Source organism: Panthera leo, chromosome D2, assembly GCF_018350215.1.
Source record: "Panthera leo isolate Ple1 chromosome D2, P.leo_Ple1_pat1.1, whole genome shotgun sequence".
Lineage (NCBI taxonomy): Eukaryota > Metazoa > Chordata > Mammalia > Carnivora > Felidae > Panthera > Panthera leo.
The window spans coordinates 80,875,295-80,897,779 of record NC_056689.1 but is presented as its reverse complement, the minus strand read 5'-3'; the positions used below and the strand labels follow the sequence as shown (position 1 = coordinate 80,897,779).

Sequence of the window (22,485 nt, the reverse complement as noted above, 5' to 3'; positions counted from 1 at the left end):
CGGTGAATTAGATTACTGAACTGACGGGCCGAGTTTATTTTTCCAGCCAGATCAGCTTCTTTAGGAAAACAGTAGGAACCAAAAAAGAACGCTTGGACCCATATCTCAGACTGACTTTTGCTGCTAGGCCCCTGAGAATATTTGCCAACCCTGTTTCTGGCACGACACAAATTTCATCCACATGGCAATGACGGGATTCATTCATTTCAGTTTTTATTCTTATAACCAAATAGTGTATAAATGCATTTATGTGTGCATGTCTGTGTCTGAATGTGTTATTTTACTAACTTTTTTTTGGCATAAGGAGCTTTCTCTTTGTAGTTTAAGTTGTTCTAAAATAGCAAACATCTATTGAACACCAAATGTATGGCTGGTGCTCCCAGTGAAGCATTTTACGGGCATTTCTGACCCTCTCTCGGAGCCGATGCCTTCCTTGGCCCCATTCTACAGGGGATGAAACAGGGCAGACTGAGGCCAAACAGCTTGTCTAGTGAGGCCCCCAGAGGTGGGGAAGCCAGTGCGTTGTCAAAGCCACACGTGCCCCCTGCGGTCTGAAAGCGGAGGGTAGCTGGATGGGAAGGAAGCGGAGACTGTTCTGGTTACACAGTGAGGGCCGCTCTGGTTTGCATAGTTTAGACCACTGAGCACCTCCGGAATCTTTCATTCATCTCCCCTCCCGCTTTGCCACGGAGATACAAGGTGATCAGGGGGGAAGGGGGAAATCTTCTGGCAGCGTGGAGAGGCTTCGGTCTGCAACAAGAGAATCCTGCGTTTCTCTTGCCTTTTGCTTGCACAACGCGGTCCTTCTTGTCCTCGCTGGTCTTTCCCGGAACCAGCCCTTGTTCAGGACCATGATGGCATCGGAGCTGCGTGTTGAACACGAAGAAGGCCGCGTGCGTTTTCGGTGGCGGTGGAGATTGCCGGTTCGGTGTTTCTGGCAGGACGCTTCTCCTCCTCTAACACCTTGTCGGTGTCTGTAGAACATACGACAAGCCGTGTTTTGTAAAACGGGAACAGCTAACCTTGTGCAGTCTCTTCTGACGGAGAAAAGGCTGCCAAGCAACCAAACTCGGCTCAAGTGGCCGCGGAGGGAGGAGAGGCCTGTTTCCAGAAGCTCCGAATGGCGCTCCCGCCCCAGCCACCCCCCCCCCCCCAACAGAGTGCTGAACGGTTCACACGGGCTGGTAAACAATAGCTACTCATTCGTGGGTGCTTTGTCAGGATACAGATGTGCACGAGACAAATGAATTTAGAGCTTGAGCCCTGACTTTCAAAGTCCTCCTTCAATGGAATGAACTCAGCATCCGAATGAATAAGGACTTGTACCCTTCTGGCCTGTGCGGGTGTCTGAGATTTAAACCAGCACTCACGGGGCCTGCAAATCTGATGATTTAGGTCCTTGCTCATCAGAAATGCCAACGTGTAATGAGAAAAGGAAATCCGTCTGTCAAGATGTTCTCCCAAGGAAGGGAGCTGAAATACGAGGAAACTGATCTTTATAAAAAGCCTTCATTACACCAGGCCCAACCCAAAAGCTAATAGCTGAGCCAACGTGCTGGAAAGAGCCCTCCCATGCCTGCTCGCTGCTTTCCAGATTTCCCCCTTTGGCCCAGATGTCCTCCGCCCTGAGCTTTCCTGCAGTCTTCCCGGGAGTCTCCTCGCTCACCTGCTGCCTCAGCCTGGAGTCCCCTCGATACTCTCTCTGGCCCATTTCAGAAGGCACGGACTGAGTTAGGCACCTGCAGAAACACCCACGTCCAGTCCCTTGAACACAGTAGGTGCGTCGGAAAGAACGCAGAATGGATGCGAATTTTAAATAGTAAAAAGTACGCCTCGTCACAGTATCCGTTATTCCCATGGGCCTGCCATCCTCCACGAGTCATGACTGAATAAAACTTTGAGTCCCTTCCTCCCGCGAGTCTAAAATGTAGCTACCAAGGTCTTGGACTCCTGCTCACCTCTCCCCTGCCACCACCCGCCCAGTACTTCCAGAAATCTTAACTGAAATTTCTTTGGTTTCATATCACACGCCAATTCTTCGCGCGACAAACCCATCAGATGTCTTTCAAAGCATCTTTTGCACGCAGAAGCACCCATTTCGCTCTGGAGAGAAATAACTTGAGAGGGAAGCCATTCACACGGTAACAGTATTCTAAGGGATGTTTGTTCCCCACTCATTTCTGTTCCCATAAGCGCGCGAGCTATACTGGAAAAATAAAAAAAAATGGATGCCTGTTTCACCCTTTGCATTTGTTAATAAGTAATGTGTAGCCATTATTACAAATTCCAACAGTACAAAGGGTTACTCGGCAAACTCTTGGTCTCCTTCCCACCTCTGCCTCCAGGCTTCTTTTCTCAGAAGCAGTCGTTGTTACTAGACAACTTTGAATCCAGAGGAAAGCTTCACTGCCACTTTGTCTCTCTCTGCAGAGAGGGATTATTGAAAATTCGGAAATTTTCACACACGCAAGATGGGAGAAGAGTGCAGAGAAACCTTGTCTGCCCGACAGCCACCCTCAGCACCTGCCAGCTTGCTGTCAGTCTTGTTTTATTGCAGATTCTTGTTTGGAACTCAAATGGTGGCATGGCCTGGCCTTCACTCACCTGTTCCCGGGCAATGACACGGGGGTCCGCCTCATTCTTTTCAGTGGCTACCTCGAATTTCATTGTGGAGCCATCCCTTAAGTTATTTAACCTGTGCTGAGGTCCACATGGGTTGTTTCCAGTCATTTGCTGCATCAAAGAGGCACGCTCTTGCCCCGGGACCTGGGGCCCGGTGAGCAAGGATGTCTGTGGGGCGACATCTGAGGAACATGATTGCTGTTCAAAGGCCCTGTGACCTGAGAGGTGGACCAGTCTCGAAAGGAGTCACGCTGATTTCTACTCCCCAAGTCCCCACCAACGCGGTGTTCAGAGATTTTGCTTATCGTTGCCAACATGATAGGTAAAAAATAATAACAATAAATGCTATCCACGGTTCTCTCCCCATAAATGAGACTGGGCCTCTTTTTGCTGGTTTAAGATCCATTTGTGTTTATTTTCCTTTTTCGTAAACTGTCTTTTCGTCTCCTCTGCCATCTCTTACGGTCATGTTTAGAAAGGCGTGCCCTCCCAAAGAATACATTTTTGTCTCTTTCTTATTCTTTCGTGATCTTTTTTTTTTTCCTCACTGAAACATTTGATCCATCTGCCCCTGATTTTGGTGTATAAACTGAAGTAGGAACCCAACTCCCGTTTTCCAGAGGGCCACCTGAGTTACCCTCAACCCCATATGTTCGCTGCTTCGTCCTTTCCCGGGGCCAGTGTGCCTTCCGCAAGGCCATGGTAGTGCTCCCTCCTGCTCCCCAGCACATGCTAGAGAGCACACCTGCATCCCTGGGCTCTGGGATCGTTACATGAAAATAGCTAATATTATTAGTGCGCCTGTGTAATGTGTCTTTGCTAAATGATAACTAGCCATTTTTCGAATGTATTATTTTCTCCATTTAGCTCGATCATTTCCCTCTTTCTTTAGGTTTATTTCTCTAACTCTTTAGACCCTTACTCCATTTCTATTCATACTTTATTGTTTATTTTATTCGTACGCTGTCCCATAAGCACAGAATTCTAGGAATTTCCCTCCAAACACTGCATTTTTATCTGTGCTCATCGGTTCTGATTTGTACCATTCTCCATATTTGTATTTTTCACATAACCTACGCCTTCCGCTTTTCGTTTTTTACTTTGGCCCAGAGGTTGAACGTATTTTTCTTTTTGTTGCCATTAATTTTAAGATGTCTACAATACAGAAAAGTGAAAATCTAGGAGTCACCCACGTTTATAGTACATAGAAATAACCATTGTCATCGCTACATTTTTCTGTGCATGCGCCTACTTAAGTCTCAGATATGACACGCATACCATTTCCTTTTGTTAAAAAAAGTAAAAACAAAGCAGTACAAAGTCACCATGACTGCCTCAGATGCAATCACTTTTGTAGGTTGGTCTTGATTTTTTATAGACCCTTTTAAGTATTTTTACATACTTGGATATCCAATGAACATATAGGATGCCATGTTTTTCGATTTATACAGATGGTAAAACGGTACCGTTAGCTTCGCAGTTTGTACTTACGTTCAACTGTGTTTAACTTTTTCACTGAAGTAGAGTTGACAGAATGTTACATTAGTTTCGGGTGCACACAGAGTGATTCGACAACTCTCTATGTCAGGCTACGTTCATTAGTGCCACCCCCATCTGTCACCATGCACTGCCATTACACCATTGACTGTAGTCCCTGCGTGGTGCCCTTCATCCACATGATTCACTCATTCCGTAACTGGAAGCCTGTGCCTCCCGCTCCCCTTTACCCATTTTTGCCCATCCCCCTTCCCACCTCCCCCCACTGGCAACCACCAGGTTTGTTCTCTGTACTTACGGATCTGTTTCTGCATATTCTGTTCATTTGTTTTTTAGATTACACATTTAGATTCCACAAGTGAAATCACAGGGTATATGTCTTTCTCGCTCTTATTTCATTTAGCGTCATACCCTCTGGGTCCATCCATGTTGCTGCAAATGGCAGGATCTCATTCTTCTTTTATGGCTGAGTAATGTTCCATCATACACGTATACCACATCTTCTTTATCCATTCATCTGTCGATGAACACAGAGTTGCTTCCCTATCTTGGCTATTGTAAATAATGCTGCAATAAACCTAGGCATGAATATATCTTTACAAATTAGTGTTTTTGGGTTTGGGTGGGGGTTAAATAAATACCCAGTAGTAGAATTACTGAATCATATGGGGTTTTTTTAAGTTTGTTTATTTTGAGAGAAAGAGCATGAGCAGGGGAGGGGCAGAGAGAGAATCCCAAGCAGGCTCTGCGCTCTCAGGACAGAGCCTGATGTGGGGCTCAATCCCACGAACCATGAGATCATGACCTGAGCCAGAACCAAGAGTCAGATGCTTACCCGAACGAGCCACCCAGGCACCCCTTGTATGGTATTTCTATTTTTAATGTCTTGAGAAACCTCCATACTGTTCCAGAGTGGCTGCACCAATTTACATTCCCACCAGCAGTCCAAGAGGATTCCTTTTTCTCCACATCCTCACCAACACTTGTTATTGCTTATCTTTTGGATACTAGTCATTCTGACGTGTGCAGTGGTATCTCATCGTGGGTTTTTTTTCCACTGTGGTTTTGATTTGCATTTTCCTGGTGATCAGTGATGTTGAGCATCTTTTCATGTGTCTGTTTGTCATCTGTATGTCTTCTTTAGGAAAATGTCTTTAAGTCCTCTGCCCGAGTTTTAGTAGGTTTTTTTTGGTTTTGAGTTGTGTAAGTTCTTTATATGTTTTGGATATTAACTCCTTATTGGATATGTCTTTTGCAAATATCTTCCCCCATTCAGTAAGTTGCCTTTTCATTTTGTTGATGGTTTCCTTTGCTGTGCAAAAACTTATTGAGTGTAGTCCCAATAGTTGACTTTTGCTTCCCTTGCCTGAGAAGACATATCTAGAAAAATATTGCTAAGACCAATGTCAGAAAGATTACTGCCTTTGTTCTCTTCTAGGAGTTTTATGATCTCAGGTCTCACATTTAGGTCTATGACCCATTTTTAGTTTATTTTTGTGTATAGTATAAGAAAGTGGTCCAGTTTTCCCAGCACCATTTGTTAAAGAGACTCATTTCCCCATTGATTATTCTGGCTTCCTTTGTCAATAGATAGGCCAGATAAGCATGGGTTTATTTCTGAGTTCTCTGTTCTATACCATTGATCAATGTGTCCATTTTTGTACCAGTACCACACAGTTTTGATTATTATAGCTTGATGTAGTAGATCTTAAAATCTTGGATTGTGGCACCCCCAGGTTTGTTCTTCTTTCTCAAGGTTGCTTTGGCTATTCAGGGTCTTTTGTGGTTCCATACAAAGTTTTAGTATTATTTATTCTAGTTTGTGAAAAATGCTATTGATAATTTTATAGGAATTGCATTGAATCTGCAGATTGTTTTGGGTAGTATGGGCATTTTAACAGTATTAATTCTGGGCAGCTGGGTGGCTCAGTCAGTTAAGCATCTGACTTCAGCTCAGGTCCTGATCTCGTGGTTCGTGGGTTTGAGCCCCACGTCGGGCTCTGTGCTGACAGCTCAGGGCCTGGAGCCTGCTTCGGATTCTGTGTCTCCCTCTCTCTGCTCCTGCCCTGCTCACACTCTGCCTCTCTCTCTCTCTCTCAAAAATAAATAAAGATAAAAAATTTTTATAAACAGTATTAATTCTTCCCAATCCATGAGCATGGTATACCTTTCCATTTGTTTGTGTCATCTTCAGTTTCTTTCATCAGTGTTTTAGTCTTCAGAGTACAAGTCTTTTACCTCCTTGGTAAAGTTTATTTCTAGGTATTTTATTATCTTTGGTACAATTATATTTTACCTTTTTGTTTCTAGAAATTGTCTTTATTATTCATATATTCAGGCTTGTCTTTCATTTCCTTAAACATAGAAAATTTGTTCCAATAATTCCAAAATCTGAAGTCTCTGAGTGTGTCACTCCTGGGGTTTCCTTTACAATTCCTTGCTTCTTCACGTGCTTGGTAATTTTTTTACTATGAGCTGCTCATTTTTCTGGAAAATTATCTAGAAAACTCTCTGAGAGTTGAGATCTAGGATGAAGGTGTGACCCCCTGGAGAGGATGTATTTTGCCTCTGCCTGGTGCCCTGGAGGCATTCTCAGTTTGAGTCCCTTTAAATGGCTGGGGACTTAGTGACCACCCAGGTAATGTGATTTCAACTTCGGGTCCTCAAGCGCAATTTGTGGTTAGAGGTTTATTTTCCTACATGGATCTGCCTAGCACCAAGGGAACCCTCCTTACAGTCTCCTAGGGATAAGCAATACTGTGCGTTCACTTCCAAAACATTCTTACCTGAGGTAGAGTCTTTGCAGAGCCCGGCTTTAGAGTGGAAAGGTTGGGAAGGGAATAGTTTCCTATTAAACTTGGGCTGGTGCTGACCTTTGACTCCTGCATCCCTCACCATAAAAGGGTATCAAAATCAAAACTTAGGTTTTCCTAACTTGGCAGATGCCTTCTCAGCACCTGTCTGATACTTACCACTCCTAGCTGCTGCTTCCAGTTAGATGCTGACCTGCTGATACCTTACTATCTTGTAGCTCTTTGTTGCTTTAAAGAAAAAAGATTAAATATATTTCATCCAACAACTTCAGTGGTTTTAGAGAGAGAATAGGTCAAAATAACCAGCCTGCCATGTTACCAGAACTGGGAGACTCCGTTCCCAACTGTGGTCAGTTCTATAGTGTCTCCATTATCCTGGTTTGTGACATTCTGTTCGATACCCATAATTGCCACGATTTTGTTAAGACTCGGGTCTACACTGAAAGGATTCAATGCTCAGTGATGATCTTTTGTGCCACCTATCCATTCCTTTCCTGGCTAGCTGGTGTCCAGTCTGTTGTACATCCTTCTACAAGAGCTCTAGAAAAGTGTATTCTCAGAAGCTTTGCATGCTCAAAGACATTTGACTGTTGCTTTCGTTTTTCAGCAATAGTTTGCATATAAAATTAACGGATCTCACTTAGTTTTTCCCAAACTCTTACACATGGGCTTCTTCAGTCTTCCCTGGAGAAATCAGAAGCTGGCTTTTTTCTGCCCTTTTAAGTGGTATGATTTTGTACCGGGCTGTCCAGTAACTTCAATAGGTTGTGTCTTAATATTGAAGAGTCTGATTCGATTCCCCCGGGGAAATGGTGTGCCCTTCTAATCCATAGATTTGACACTCTTTCTCTCAGAAAGGTTTTTACAAAATCTAGGTATTTTTTTTCTATCCAACTCAGATCCCTTAAGTGACACCATTTATATATATGCTGTGTAGCCTTTGCTATGGTCTGTATTTTACTGTTGAACCCCCTTGAACTTTTCTTCGTTTCCCTCAGGACCTTCACAGCCCTTTGCTCAGTACAATCTTCATCCTTGGGTTTCATTGTTTTATTTTTCTCTTCCCCTTTTGAGTTTCACCACCTCTCTTTTCATTTCTGCGCAGATACATTTTGGCAGGGTGGGTACTTAGCTTGTCGTCCTTTTCCTAGTGTGTCCAAACTCCTGAAAGGTGGGGAGTTCTTCCTGGAAAGCCAGTCGCAGGACCACTGAGGGGAAGTCTAGGCCACTGCTCAGGGTTTTGCGGGATGACAGCGGTCTGGCCTCCCCTGCTTCCAGCATAGACTGTGCGGGCCCCGGCCCTGCTGCAGGCTTGCACCGATGGCTGGGCCTGTCTACACTGCTGCATATTCACTTCGCAGTATCTGCTTCCTCCCCACGCCCGTCCCAAGCAAGGGGGAGCTGGTTTTCTTCCCAATGCTCCATCAGGTTGGCCACGGGGGCCATGCTCTCCTTTCTCTTGGCCTTTGCTCACCCTAGGCTGCTGGACACTTGGCACCCTTTTCATATGTATTTGTTTGGGGTTGTAAGGTTTCCTCGGAGATGGAGTATTGCCCCTTTATGTGCCTTTACTTCACCGTTCTCAGGTAGCTTCAGAAAGAAGGGTCACCTTACAGACGGGTGTAAGTGTGTTCTGTCGAGAGCAGATTTGTCAAGACCCCTGCTTTTTCTGAAGAAAGAAAAGGTATTGCACATTTTCCTGAGAACCGGCTATCCTTGGAGTCATCTTGAAGCATATTCCTCACAGAGCCGGAGAGCCCGAGTATGGATGGTGGGGTTGACGCTGACCCTGGCCCGGTGTCAGCATCAGGGGTGTCTCTCGCATCTTCCTGTGATAACATCTGGCCTTCCTGTGGAGAGGTCTCCGGATACGCAGGATGCATTTACTCTCGCTTACGCGGAGGTTGATAACAGTTGAGAATTCTTTATGATGATGGTCAAGGCAGAGGGCTCCCGTTGGATTTAAAACTTTGTTCTCAACCCTCTAAAAACTTTGAAATGTGTAGCTGCTGCTAACACACGAGCAAACATGGAGAGATGAGACGATTCTACTTTATAGCATATCTCGATTTTCCTCCAGTATCTGGAAGTTGAAAAGGGAGAGAAATGGGGGTCTGAATTCCTGATTTTGTTTAAAAGGAAAATAGGCCTGGAGCACCAGGGTGGCTCAGTTGGTTAAGCATCCAGCTCTTGATTTTGGATCAGGTCACGATCTCACAGTTGGTGTGTCCGAGCCCTGCATCAGGCTCCACACTAACAGCACGGAGCCTGCTTGGGATTCTCTCTCCCCCTCTCTTTCTTCCCCTCCCTTGCTTGCATGCTCATGCTCACTCACTCTCTCTCTCTCAAAATAAATAAATAAACATGAAAATATTTTTAAAAATAAAATTCTAAAAATGACATGAGAATAGGTCTATGGGACCTATTGTCTACATTAGTAAACAATTAGTAAACCTAATGTTTACTGAGTGTGTACAACCTGGCCTGGAGTCCTTTCTCCACTCCATTCTGATGATGATTCATGGTCAGACTGGACTTTTCTGGAAAACCTAGGCTCAGGTAAAGGCAGCAAGAAGAGCAATGCCTAAAAGGCAGCATGGGAATTCTACCCCTCCCTCCAAGGTCCCAGCCTGTGCAGCTAATACCTCCCCCCAAATATTAGAGATATTCCGATACCTTAAAAAGGGAGGCTGCCTTCATCTTGCACTGACTCCACTGCTCCCCTGTGCCAGTTTTGCCCTGGTAACAAGTGGGCATCTCACCTAGACAGCATCTGTGAGCGGGACCGATTTCAGAGCGGACTGCAGCCTCGCGGACCCCAGGGTTTGATCAACATTTCAATCAGCATTTCCACTGTTTGGGCTTTGGTCGCTATGGCGACCAACCAATTTATCCTCTAAACCAGGACCTATCTGAGAGTTGCGATTAATAATTAAGGCCATGAATGTAAATTGCGAATGTCCCAAACAAACCAGGATGAATGGCCAAGCTAATTATGTCCTAAGTTTCCATGATAGAGCCAAATGCATTACGATGCATTAGAACACGGATCTCACTTTTTCTCCGGCACTGCCGTAAAAACCCGACGTTATCTTTATGACCAAGACCAGACGTTCATTCATTCTTAGCAGCAAAACTAGTGTCACTTAGGAATGAAGCCTTTGAACCTCAGAGCCTTTCCGTTTTATAGGTGCGTGCATTCACTTGTACGACACACTGATATCTTGCCCGTGGTTTTCTGCCATCTTACAGGAAGCGGGGCTTGCGTTATTCCCATAGTTCATTACCCGAAGTTTGGGGGTAGGATGACGGTACCTTTCGATGGTCAATTGACTCCATCGGTAATAGGCCATAGCAGTAGCACCTGTGCTGACTGCTTTCTAGGTAGCGTCTCCCACTCCTCACATCAATGTCAGGAGGAAGACACTCTTAGCGTCCCCTCCCCACAACTTCCAGAGGCTAAGTAACACCTGCGTTTGCAGAGCCTGGCCGAATCAACCACCGGCCTGACTCCAGTGCTCCAGTTCTCAGGCACGTTAGACGGTCTTAATGCCTAGTCAAGGAATTTGCTTTAGTTTGTTTCTTTTCACGTGAGCTGGTGTAGAAATGGCACCTTCAAGTCCTTCCCTCGGTCACTGGCCCATTGCCCGTCGTTTCAACTTGGCGTGTTTTCCATACGGCTGTGATTCCACACATGCTTCTGGGGTTGCTACCTTCACTTACGAAGATAGGCTACATGCTGGTGATACGTTTGCATTCAGCTGAGCTCCGGGTGCTGAGGAAACGTCATTTTAACGGGATGGGTGCTGTGAGAAATTCAAGTCGAGGGTTTTTAAATCATCTGGAGTGGTCTTGGAAGGATGGCATAGGACAGTCAGGCAGATCATCTGCTTATTAGGATGTCCCGTCTCCCTTGGGTCCTAGCAAAGTTTCCTGTAAGCTTTCGGCGCATTTGTGACTGCTTCTAGGCCACAAACACCAGAGAAGAAGGTGTCTCGGCACCTGTGTCCACCACGGGCCAAGGGGAGGGAACTGTCAACACCTAAAATGACTTCCCGCCCCAGGTATCCCTCTGTCCCCCCTTTCCTCGGGGTAACCAGGGAAAGAGTCCCCTGAAAACCCTTGGTTTTACTGTTTGTTTCTCTGATTATTTCCCTTAAGCATTTTAAGATTTGTGGCATGAGGGAAGGCTCATTATTATGTTATTAATAATTATGTTCTGGGAGCTTCCTAGGCATTATGTGAAAAAAAATTTTTAATGTGTATTTTTGAGAGAGACAGAGTACAAGCAGGGAAGGAATGGAGAGAGAAAGGGAGACACAGACTCTGAAGCAGGCTCCAGGCTTCAAGCTGTCAGCACAGAGCCCGACGCAGGGCTCAAACTCATGCACTGGAAGATCATGACCTTGAACCAAAGTCAGACACTTAGCCAATTGAGCCACCCAGGTGCCCTGCATTTTTTTTTTTTTTTTTTTAGTCTACATGGCAATGCTCTGAGATAGGTTTCGAGCTGGCAAGTGGCCGACACAGTCCCAAAGCATCTGTCTCTGAATAAAACCCAACGTAATGCCCAAGTTCACGCTCGCTTTTCTATTGCCGGCTCCCTCGCTGGGCTCTGATCAATGTGACACCTTTCTGTTCTCTTCCTTATAGAGTTACACTTGTCCCTCAAAACACTCGGTCTTGGATTTTCCTTCTCAGCATCCCTTTCCATGTGAGCTTGTGATTCTTTGAACTAAGGATTTTGGTAGGATTTCAGTGCATTTCGCTCAGCAATCTGGATCAACATTTGCTATTCGGACCCCATAGTGACGGACGAAAAGTCGGCGACTTCATCCAGAGTTGAAGGAGTTCTGTTACAAGATTCTGGGGAATTTAAATAAATGGCGTTAAATGAGATTTTTCACCCATCTCTGATTTTAGGCCTTTACAGATCGAAAGGAAGCTTAAGGACACAGGAAAGCTTACATCTTATGGGTAGCGCTGGCCCAGAAACACCAGTGTCAACGGCACCCCCGAGGCCTGTGACTGGTGTGGCATCCGAAGACCCTCATTTGAGTGCGTGCAGCTATGCGATGCTGTGGCTAAACCTTTGAAATGTCAGAGCAGACGTTGGCAAGGAGATTAACACAGATCAACAACTTGTACGGGGAGAGAAGGTGTTCAAAAAGTTTATTCTGGACGTGAGAACTGTGTGGCCTAGCACCTGCTTACACGCTCTGTTTCCCACTTCTGAGGTCAAGGTCGTGTCCCAGTTCACGGAGACGGGTGATCATATGATCATAATTCTGTGGTTTATTGCAGGGAACTCGGAAGCCAAACCCTCCTCAGAAGCCTCTGCCTGCAGATCCTTTGAGTAAGACCTCCCGGTTCACCAGCCCCTCCGCCAGGGCCCTGGGGCAGCCGGAGTCCGGGCTCTGCCTGGTGCCGCTCAGGTTGGTGTAACAGCCGGGCCTCTTTCTCCCCACAACCGTGTGGGGCACCCACACCCCCCGGTGCTTTCCACCCCCTGTCAGGACATGGGTCTGATGGCGTAGGCCGGGCTCTCTCTACCTCTGGTACCTGGGAACAGCATAAAACCGATGCAAAGGTAGAGAGGAGCGTTACCCGGAGGCCGTCATGAGCTTCTACTCCCCGGGATCCCCATGCGGCTTCTAGCAAGGGCCCCAGTGTCCCTAAGAGGTTAAGCCAAGATCAAGTGGAACCGGATAGGGGCCAGGCCGTGTCCCCCAAAGGGATGCACATTAACGGCTTCCAAGTGGCATGATCCCACGAAGGCTGAGCACGCCTCCGACGCAGTCTTCAACCCGCACAAACTCTGCCCGACCCCTGCGGTCCCGAGAAAGGAGGTGAGCTTGGAGGGGCCCAGGTGAATAAGGAAGGCGTGAGGCGTTAGCTCCCGAAGACGCGGTACCCAGGGGGAGGCTTCTCCACGCAACTAACGAAACCCCAGCTGTGGCCGCCGCTCACCCTGTCCCAGAGGACGGGAAGGCAGCCTCCTGACCCAGGGGGGTTGAAGGGGCCGTGGGCCGGGGCCGACCCACACTGCTTTTTGAGAGCTAATCAATTTCCAGGAATTTTGCGAGCTGGGTGTTAAACCGAGCCCCTGTTTAAATAGTTATGCATAACTTCTCATGATAGAAGTTAGATGAAAACAAATGTAATAAATGCTCACAATTTTTTTCTTACGTTTTACTGTGCACTGGAGGTTACGTGCAGCTGTTTCTGGACGGTGGAAACGCCATGCAGGGTGGCGACCAGGCAGCTCCTCTGTGCTCGTGGGAAGGGACAAAGGCTACACGTGGGCCGCCCCCCCCCCCCCCAACCCCGACCTCTTTCCCCGCAGTGGGTAGATCGAACCCACAGCCAAAACGCTCCTTGGACATACACTGCCCCGCCTTGGCAGGAAGCTTGCTATATGAGCTCAAAAGAACCAAAGGTCGTGTGTTGGCCAGGCCCTGGGCTCAATAATTCAGTGTCTCGAAAGGGGAAGACGTTCGTGATGTCATTACCGCTCTTGGGAAAAATGTTTGGCCTCAGAGAGCTGCCTAATAAATCCCAAAGATAACTCTGGTCAAAGGGGGTAGAACAGTGGTGTAATTCTCGAGGGCAGAAATACGGAAAGACTGCAGACCATCCTAGTTATTTGGCTGTGGTTTCGTGTGCTCATCTTGAAGTTACTTGCTCAAAAGGGAAAAGCACGGCTTTACGTGGACACGACGAGTGGAGGGCTCTCTTTGTAAAGGCCATCCGGCAGTGGCCCGTCGTCACCTCTGCCAGTCGCTGAGCCCAGGGCAAGCTCATCTTGGTCTCGCTCTTGAAGGAGAAGAATGTCCTGCACATTCATTTGGGAGGGATCCCTCATGCCCGGCTTTGCTCCCTGGAAATGCACGGGCCAGTCGGGTCCCCGCAGGCAGACACGGGACGGGGACGACTTCGTGCTCCGTCCCTTTTCATATCAAAATACTGAGGCTGTGAATGGAGTTAAATGAAATTCATTGCTAAAATTTGTTTCATCTTTTTTTTTGAGAGAGAGAGACAGCATGTGTGGGGGAGGGGCAGAGAGTGGGAGGGAGAGAGACAGAATCCCAAGTAGGCTCTGAGCTGTCAGCACAGACAGCCTAATGCGGGGCTCGAACTCACGAAACCCTGAGATCGTGACCTGAACCAAAACCGAGAAACAGACGCTTCACCGACTGAGCCACCCAGGCGCCCCGTTGTTTCATTTACTTTCTATTTTTCTCATGTGATTACTGGAAAACTTTCCATTACATACGTGGCTCCCATTTTTCTTGAACGCGCACTGTTCTAGAGTCTGCTTGCAGAGAGGAGGGATGGCTTCGGTGAGGGCTCCCCTAGGTGGCCAGCTGGCATAAACCCACCAGCAACCCTGCAGCCCTGAGCAAGGTCCCGGATGTGACCTGCCACCCTCTTTGCGGGGGAAGGGGTGGGGGGAGGTCTGCTCCCAAAGGCTCAGCGAAGGGCAGGAAAAGACACCCAACTGCAGACATCTGTATACCCACAAAGGCCATTTCCAAGGCCTCCACCCACCCTCTCGTTTCCTCTTCCCTCGCTGCAGACCCGCTCCGAAACACCCACGTCAAGTGCCCAGACCCACCCACGCTGCCTACGCCAAGTGAGAAGCAAGTCGCCATCTTTTTCCAACAGTGAAGACAGAAGTTTGCACTATCTTTCGACTCCAGTTGGGAGTTTTGTGTTTTTGTACCAACTTTTAGAATTTTTTTTTTTTTTAATGTTTAAAACACCATTATTTTGAGAACTTCGAGCTACTGCCGTCGGTGCTGTGCTGTGCTATGGTGCTCTGTATACTTGCTCAGGTACTTGTAAATTATTAATTTATGCCAAATGCTTGTTACAGTGCAGTGCACTGTGGGAGGCATTTTTACCATCACTGAGTTTTCCACGGAAGGAAGGCTTGTGTGCTTTCAGTTAGTTTAGTGAACTTGAAATATCATGCTTTATGGGCTTCTGGACAGGAGGTTCACTTTCCGATCGAGGCTTTATCGAAGAACCATTCCCCAACCATGCGTGGCTGTGGTTATGGCACAGACACAGCCCAGGAGACCCCAGGTAGAATGAATGCTGAGTGATTCTCTGGAACCCCTGATCTCGAGCTAGAGCCAGGGGCTTCGAGTCCAGGCTGGGTGTGGCTGTCGGGGAGACCCTGGCCCCGCCCACCAGCGGCTACACCTTGAGCTTCCAGGAGAGCAGGGAAGGATCTGGCTTCGGGCCAGGAAGCTGGGAAGAGACCCCGAGTTGCAGGAAGGAATTTTAAGGTGTGGCCGCCCCAGGACAGAGCCTGGAACACAGGAGGCCGGGCAGAAACTTGACCGTGAGCTCACCAGCCGTGAGCACATTTGGAGAGCAGGCAAAGCCGGTGGCTTTGCACAAACACTGCCCTCCGCACGGTGCTGGCCTCCGCGTCTTATCTAGATGGGGAAAGGTGGCGTTTCTACAAGGAGGCTCCTGCCCAGGCACCACAGACGTGCATCTCTCCCTGTACGGTCTGGCGCTGAGCAAATTACCACCTTGTCTTCTCAACCGTAATACAGTGATTCTGTGTTCAGACGGATGGATGAGGCTTTCCCTGGGACCATAACTATTTTCGGCTGTGAACCAGTAACGAGATCTAGCGAATCAATCCTGTAGATAAAAATCTTTTATCGCAAGGTTCAAACTTATTAAAAATTAGGCAGACTCCGTATGCCTGCAAAAACTACAACCGAATGGATGCCATGAGGCAGGCTGCATCTGCCGTTCGTCTAGGACGAAGAATCCTAAGTTACTCGTAAGTTATTTAGGGGGGCATTCTATTTTCCCAGCTTGGCCGCAGGAATCTCGAAAAGATATTTTTAGTGTAAACATTTGCAACCTACCTGTTGAGCGGCACAGAAGGTGATGAGGAAATCAATTTCCTAATCCTAAATATTCATGAAATGCATTCTTGGGCCGCGTCCCCTTTAACCTTTTACTCTTCAAATGTCTGACTGGGGAGCCATTTCTCCACACGATCTTGAAGCTGCCTGCGTCTAATGGCATGAAAATGACAAAAATACTCAGACGAGGTAAAATGCCATTATGCCTCTGTCTTCTAGTGGGGTCACATGTGACTCGTTTTGACACTGGAAGGCAATTGACAACAGTTCTGTAATTCACTCTGAGTGTTTTGTGATAAAGACTTCAACTGGGGTCATTTCAACGGTTTTTCCAGGCCTTGAAGCAGAGAGACCAAATATACCAAGAATCAGTTTGCCTTCCAGAAAACAAGACTGCATTGAACTCTCCCCGTGTTCCCCCACCGTATCTAGGCAACATGGTAATCACGATCGCGGATAAACTAAATAAAGCCATGTCACAAACACACAAAAGGGAGCCCAGCGCTAAAACATTCCAACTCCTACAGCATGCATCTGTATCATACAATTATTAATTTCTGAAAAAGGTAAAGCCATGTTAGAAAATGTTACTGCTGATGAGTACCTATGGAATTACGGTAACTGATATTACACTTAGTAATTGTATCAAGGCCAAACCCGATGCTAGTGAAAAGTTTACAGAATTTTTATGGTGCATTATGTGGGTATTGTCTTTACAGATGCCCAAATCCTTGGATCTGTCATTTTAGCCCCTCCTCCTATGGGAGGAAGAGGGTGTGAATTTTGTTTTTGGGGGTTTTTTTGTTTTGGGGGTTTTGTTTTGTTTTTTTTTTGTCCTTAACTGTAATTCCTGTGCTTCCATTTCAGAGAACCAGGAATAGCCTGGTATTAAAAAAGGTTAACGCTGTGATCTTACACAATGTCATCGATGGCCATTTAGGAGCTGCAGCTGATGACACATTTGTATCTCTATAGTAGTAATTGCTTTCATAGAGCCATACACGTTATTTCTGGATACTTGTTTAAACCTAACATCCCCTTACAATATACAGATATTATTAAAGGAACAGTATTCCCCAGATGCAGAATTATATTTAGCAATAACTTCCATTTTAATAGAACATAGGAAAAGAGCCAGGTATTTTGGGGATGGGGGAAAGATGAATCCCCCCCCCTTTTTATAGCCTTATAGATGATGGCAACAAAAATCAATACTTCTATTTCAGTGCCAGTCTATTTTTTTAATATGTTTTTAAAGTTTTATAGGCGTGAATAAGAGTTGATGTGAGCTTATAAGGCTGTCACTGAGAAATTCAACGTGTCTAGACACGAAGTAGGCCCTGAGGGTGGTCACTTTTCTTCCCCTGTCTCGTTATACTTGTAGTCCTCTGACCCCACTTACTGGAAAATAGATGGCTAATCTTCCAGGCATTCTGTTTAAGAGTTTATCTCCTGAGTTTTTTGGTAACAGTTTGTTTTCCTGACACATGGAATCAGATGGGTAGCAACCAAGAGAAACAATGCATAACATTTTCCATTGTCAAAATATGCATACGGAGGTTATACTTCCCAGTGTGAATTTTTCCAGCTTACACATGTGGGATGACGTCACAGAAACCACAAAAGCAACAAATTAAACTACATGAGAATAAATGCTCCTCACTGGTCTCCGAGGGGACATTTTTATGCCTTCTTAACTTTAGTAGGAGTTCTCAGGCTTGAACCCATAGGCCCTTGTTCTCTGGCAAATCAATATAACACATCTATGCATCCCCTAAAAGAAAAGCAGCTAATGCTCTGATCAGTGTCAAACTGTCCTTAGGAGCCTGTGATCCCCCCCTGGTGCTGGGCCAGCTGAGAAGGCCCCGGCCCCCTCCTGCCGTCTCTCCGTTCATGTTTACTAAATTAGCATTCTGAGCCAATGAGACCCTGACAACGGAAAGGACGAGATGCCTGGGCAGGAGGCCGCAGCCTTCTCGTGCAAGCTGACCCCTTCGCACACTTTCCTCGTGAGGCTGATTTCATGTAAAACGTGTGCTGGGGGGGGCGGGGCTCCCTCTCCAGTGTTCTGGGAGCAGCCGGCCCAGGGCGGAGATCCCTCCTCACCGCTATCGGTAGGACCCCAGCTAACCACAAGTGACCCAGATAAACGTCATACCGACCCTCCCCAGAAGTCTCACGCAGCCAGTTGCTGACCCCCAGGCGTGATTCTCAAGCTGCAGACTTCATACATTACGGCTGGCGGGCGGGGGACAGTGCAGGTACCATTGTTTCATGGCCCCCCGCCCCCCACCCCACGGAGGCCGGCCCTAGGCTGCCACAGTTCCTCCCCCCACGACTCAGGAGCAGGCCCGTGAACACATCTGGACACAAGGCAGAGGGGGCTACTCCATCTGTTTGTGTCTCATCACTTAGAGGCGAGCCTCTTTTCCAGAGGACCCTCCAAGGTGACAGATTGCTGTGGTCATAGCTACTTTAGGTCACCCAAAGCGGGGACTGTGACACTGTGTCACTACCCCCACGAGCCCAGCCTTCTCCGGAGTGTCAGCACGGCACAAGCCCACCAGCTATGCCCCCAGCTCTGAACCCAGCAAGAGTCCCCCTTCGAGGCAACATCGTGCCACAGAAAATCTGTCTGTCTAGGATGGCACGATTCCCTGGGCACCCTCTCCAGTCCCTATTGACATCTGTCCCTTTAAAACCTACTTTGGAACCTCTGATAGCGATACGAGTAACACTCTAAGAAAGAGTGGTAAGCCCCGGGCTAAGAACCAGTTCCGGGCACTGAGGATGCTTCCAGAAGCAATCTACCTCCACGTGGATGAAAATCCCCTCTTTACTTTTGGGACAGCAGCGACAGCAGCCAGTCCAGCCATAAGAGTGTTTCATGTGAGGAAAACCTAGGAGAAGAAACAGTGCGTATAAAATCGCGACAGCAGTCCATCATGGGCAGTGACAGCCAGGAGATTTACCACACACTGAAAGGAATGCTCAGTGGATTCAGCTCTTTCAGGTTGAATATTCTGGAACCCACCCTGACCTTCCACATCATCTGCAAAAAAACATGTCTTCTAGGCTCCCCCCCCCCCCCCCGCCCCGTGGGTCTCCTTCCATAAAATAATTTAGTCCTCAGTTGAAGCACAGTTCAAATCCAGGCAAAATAATAAATACCTTGTGATCTTTTTAGTTTTACAAGGAAACCGAAAAACATGTATGTTCATGGCCTATAAGCAAGTACTTAAGTAGGGCAGTGATAGGGGGAAAAAAAAAAAAAAGCATCAAATGAGAAAGACAGAAAACCCTCTAACAGTCCCAGCAGGACAAGCGATGGCAGAGCAGATTGTTCTCTGACCTTCTCTTAGGTCAGATTGGGAGGGTGTCAGGAAGGCCCGTGGCACACCGTTAAGTCCAACTCTTTTTAACTCGTGGCTATAGGCTGTTCAGCACAGTACAAAGTTACAGCTTCTCGACAAACCAGTCCATTAATTTCATAGTGCTTCATCCATTTATAATGCTTCGGTTTGCTAACTTTTTTCACATACCTTTTATGTTACAGTCTGTTACTTTTGTACACAGTTCTCATATTGGGGCTCTACAGGTGACAACCTGCTATTTCCGTAGAAAAAGTTCTTGTTAAGAATATTATATCCAATAAATGGTATACAGTAAACGTAAAGACGTGTCTCATTCGTTACTGACAACGTTGCAAAAATGGGGAAAGGGAAACCCTCGTGTGGAAAAACGTGACTAGGGGCACCCGCATGGGTCAGCTGGGGGAGCGTCCAGCTTCAGGGCGGGTCCTGATCTCAAGGTTCGTGAGTTCAAGCCCCACATCGGGCTCACTGCTGTCGGTGCCGAACCCGCTTCAGATCCTCTTTCCCTCTCCCTCTCTGCCCCTCCTCTGCTCTTGTTCTCTCTCAAAAATAAAGTTTAAGTTTAAAAAAATGTGTCTATAATCTCACCCACTTATAGAGGCACAAGGAAATTCTGGAACAGTACATAAGACACTAAAATGAGTGGGCGGGGGGGGGTGGTCAGGGGACAGGTGCTGCCAGTCTACGTGAACCAGTCCGGTGATGGCACAAGAAAGGTGTCTTTAAACAGACACAGAGGGGAGGAGGACAAGACACTCGTTTTGAACAATGTAAAGTGTATAACCGAGCAAAATAATTTTTTCAAGTCACCTTATTTACAAAGGGGAGAAATTCAAAAACCCAAGCATGCGGGGGTAGAAATGTGGACGTCAGACTTACCCAGAAGGAAAACCTAAGTTTAATGGAAACTTATGAATTTTTGAAAAATAGAATCCAACTTCAAAAAGAACTGCAGAAAATACAAAGAAAAATAGATCTAGAGAATGGTAACAAGGGGTCTCTTTTTCTTACCACCTTTCACCCACATCAAAGCAAGTAGGCAAAAAATAAGTACCTAGAAGACCTCAGTTAATAATGTCATCAAACTGATATCAAATTGGGATACTTCAAACATACGGAATATGCCTTCTTTCAAAGTGCTTCTGGAAAACTAGGTACACAGAACCATACATAAAACTATTATGTATACATTATATAATATTATATATTATGTTATATATATTAAATTTCATATGTGTGTGTATATATGTGTGTGTGTGTGTGTGTGTGTGTGTATGTATGTATGTGTATATATATATATATATATATATATATATATATATATATATATATATAATTTTGTATGTTAAGCCACAAAATAAATTCCAAATGGCAGAACACAAGCCATATGTTGCTTCTTTGGGAAAATTAAAACACAAGATAAGTCACTAATCTCGTTAAAGAAAAAAAATAAGCAAAGACACAAAGCACCAGCAAGAAGAATCCAGCAGTCCACTGCAATCTCCAGTGAGATTATTTTAAGAGAAGGATGGTTCAATCCTTTAAGATCTAATCAAGTCACCAAATCGACAGACTTCAGGGAAATACGCCTTCTTAGGGTTACCAGAGACGCTGAAAAGACATTTGAGAAGATTTAGTTTCTATTCCTGACTTTTTAAGAATCTGAGTAAGGCCAGAAACCATAGGGCTTGAGAGATGCGAATGTCATTTGTGGAAAATTAAACTCACAAGTGTACGACAGGATCCCGGAAGCAGTCATTTTCGGCTAAGTTACACTGGGATAAGAAACCACCCGTCAGTTTCAGTGACTTACCCCAAGGATTATTGCTTACTCACGGGTCACATCCGTCTCTGCACCAGTTCTGCTCTCCTTGGGGCCCTGGGCTGATGGTGCAGCCTCCCTCTGAGTCACAGCTGGTCTCCTGGCAGAAGAGAGACGTGGGGAATCTTTAAACTTCTGCTCAGAGGGGCAGGAGCCATTTCCATTAACATCTCATTGACCAAAGTCACCCCATTATGTGGCCAAGGCTTCTGTGAGGAAGATGGGACGATGTTGCCAAGGTTTTGTCAGTAAGAAGGGATGTGTACTCTTGCCCCAGAGGGGCCTTGTGACTATGATCTACAGCAGACTGAGAAACGAAATGGAGAGGAATTTCAACTCCGATCCTGGGGGCGAAACGCGGGGGCCTTGGAGAGTTGTGACTCTGTGCTCTGATTTTTGAGAGAGATTTAAAAAGTTAATCCAGGGGCGCCTGGGTGGCTTTATCGGTTGAGCGTCTGACCCTTGATTTTGGCTCAAGTCATGATCCCGGGGTCGTGGGATCAAGCCCCTCATCAGGCTCTGTACTGAGCATGAAGCCTGTGTGAGATTCTCCCCCTCCCTCTCTCCACCCCCCCCCCAGCTCATGATTTCTCTAAAAAATAAAAAGTTAACCTGGCAAATTTAAAGGAATGTGCTTTTGTACAAAAGGTAAAACACTGATGAAGTACGTAAGGAGAGGGACGATCTATGACCCACGAATCCAATTCCTGAGGTGGATATTCTAGAAACTGTGTGGAATAAAGCTGAGCATTGCCAACATCAAGAAAATCGTGCTTTTTCTCTGTGCCCTTCCCCCCAGAGCTTTAGAGCTTTAATTACCTTTTCATCGGTGTTTCCTTACAGAGAAAATTCCACTCCTGGGCAGACCTTCGTAGCTGGCCTTCTCACGGGGCTGAGTTAACCCGCTTGTCCCCGGAGCCACAAAACGCACGCGGTCCGCTAGCCCACTTGGCCCGCTTGGCATGTGTGTCTGCCACGTTCAAGCTCCCGCGCACGCGTGCCTAAGCTCCCAACCAGCACACCTACCTCCGGTTCATTGCTACTGGCCTCCCAACCGCGTGAGCGGCATCAAAAACCCTTCTGCTGCTCTGAAGGCGGAACGTAAGACGCTTCTCTTCGGCAGAGGCGTCACTGTGCCAGCAGGCTGGGCCTTTCGTTGTCAGGGCCGAAGTATATGCAAACACATTCTCAGACAGGTCTGTTCTAAAACAGACTGACCCTCCACCAAACACCTCGAATAGAGTGGAATCGGAGTCTTGAAATATGGATTTTGTGCTTTGATGTGAGGCCAACAGCTGAGGAGAAAGCTTTGCACGTGGCCTCCTGGGCTTTCGGGAGGAGCTGTCCCTCCAGGAGGGAACACCAGCCTGACCACGCAGCCTGGAAGGCCCGGAGTCGGGAGGGGAGGTCATAATTGAAAACACATGAGGAGAAGAATTTCCACAAGGTCCCGGAGCGGC

At 46.7% G+C, this 22,485-nt stretch overlaps 1 protein-coding gene across 1 annotated transcript in view; it reads left to right on the top strand.

Annotated features, from left to right (window-relative positions):
- Window positions 1-19,441, top strand: part of ADAM12 (ADAM metallopeptidase domain 12) — a 347,394-nt gene extending 327,953 nt beyond the window's left edge. Inside the window, exons 22-23 of the mRNA XM_042908975.1 lie at window positions 12,237-12,367; window positions 14,512-19,441. Coding sequence (XP_042764909.1) covers window positions 12,237-12,367; window positions 14,512-14,572 — 192 coding nt within the window. The 3' untranslated portion in view covers window positions 14,573-19,441. The remainder of the gene's footprint in view (window positions 1-12,236; window positions 12,368-14,511) is intronic.
- Window positions 19,442-22,485: the final 3,044 nt, after the last annotated feature.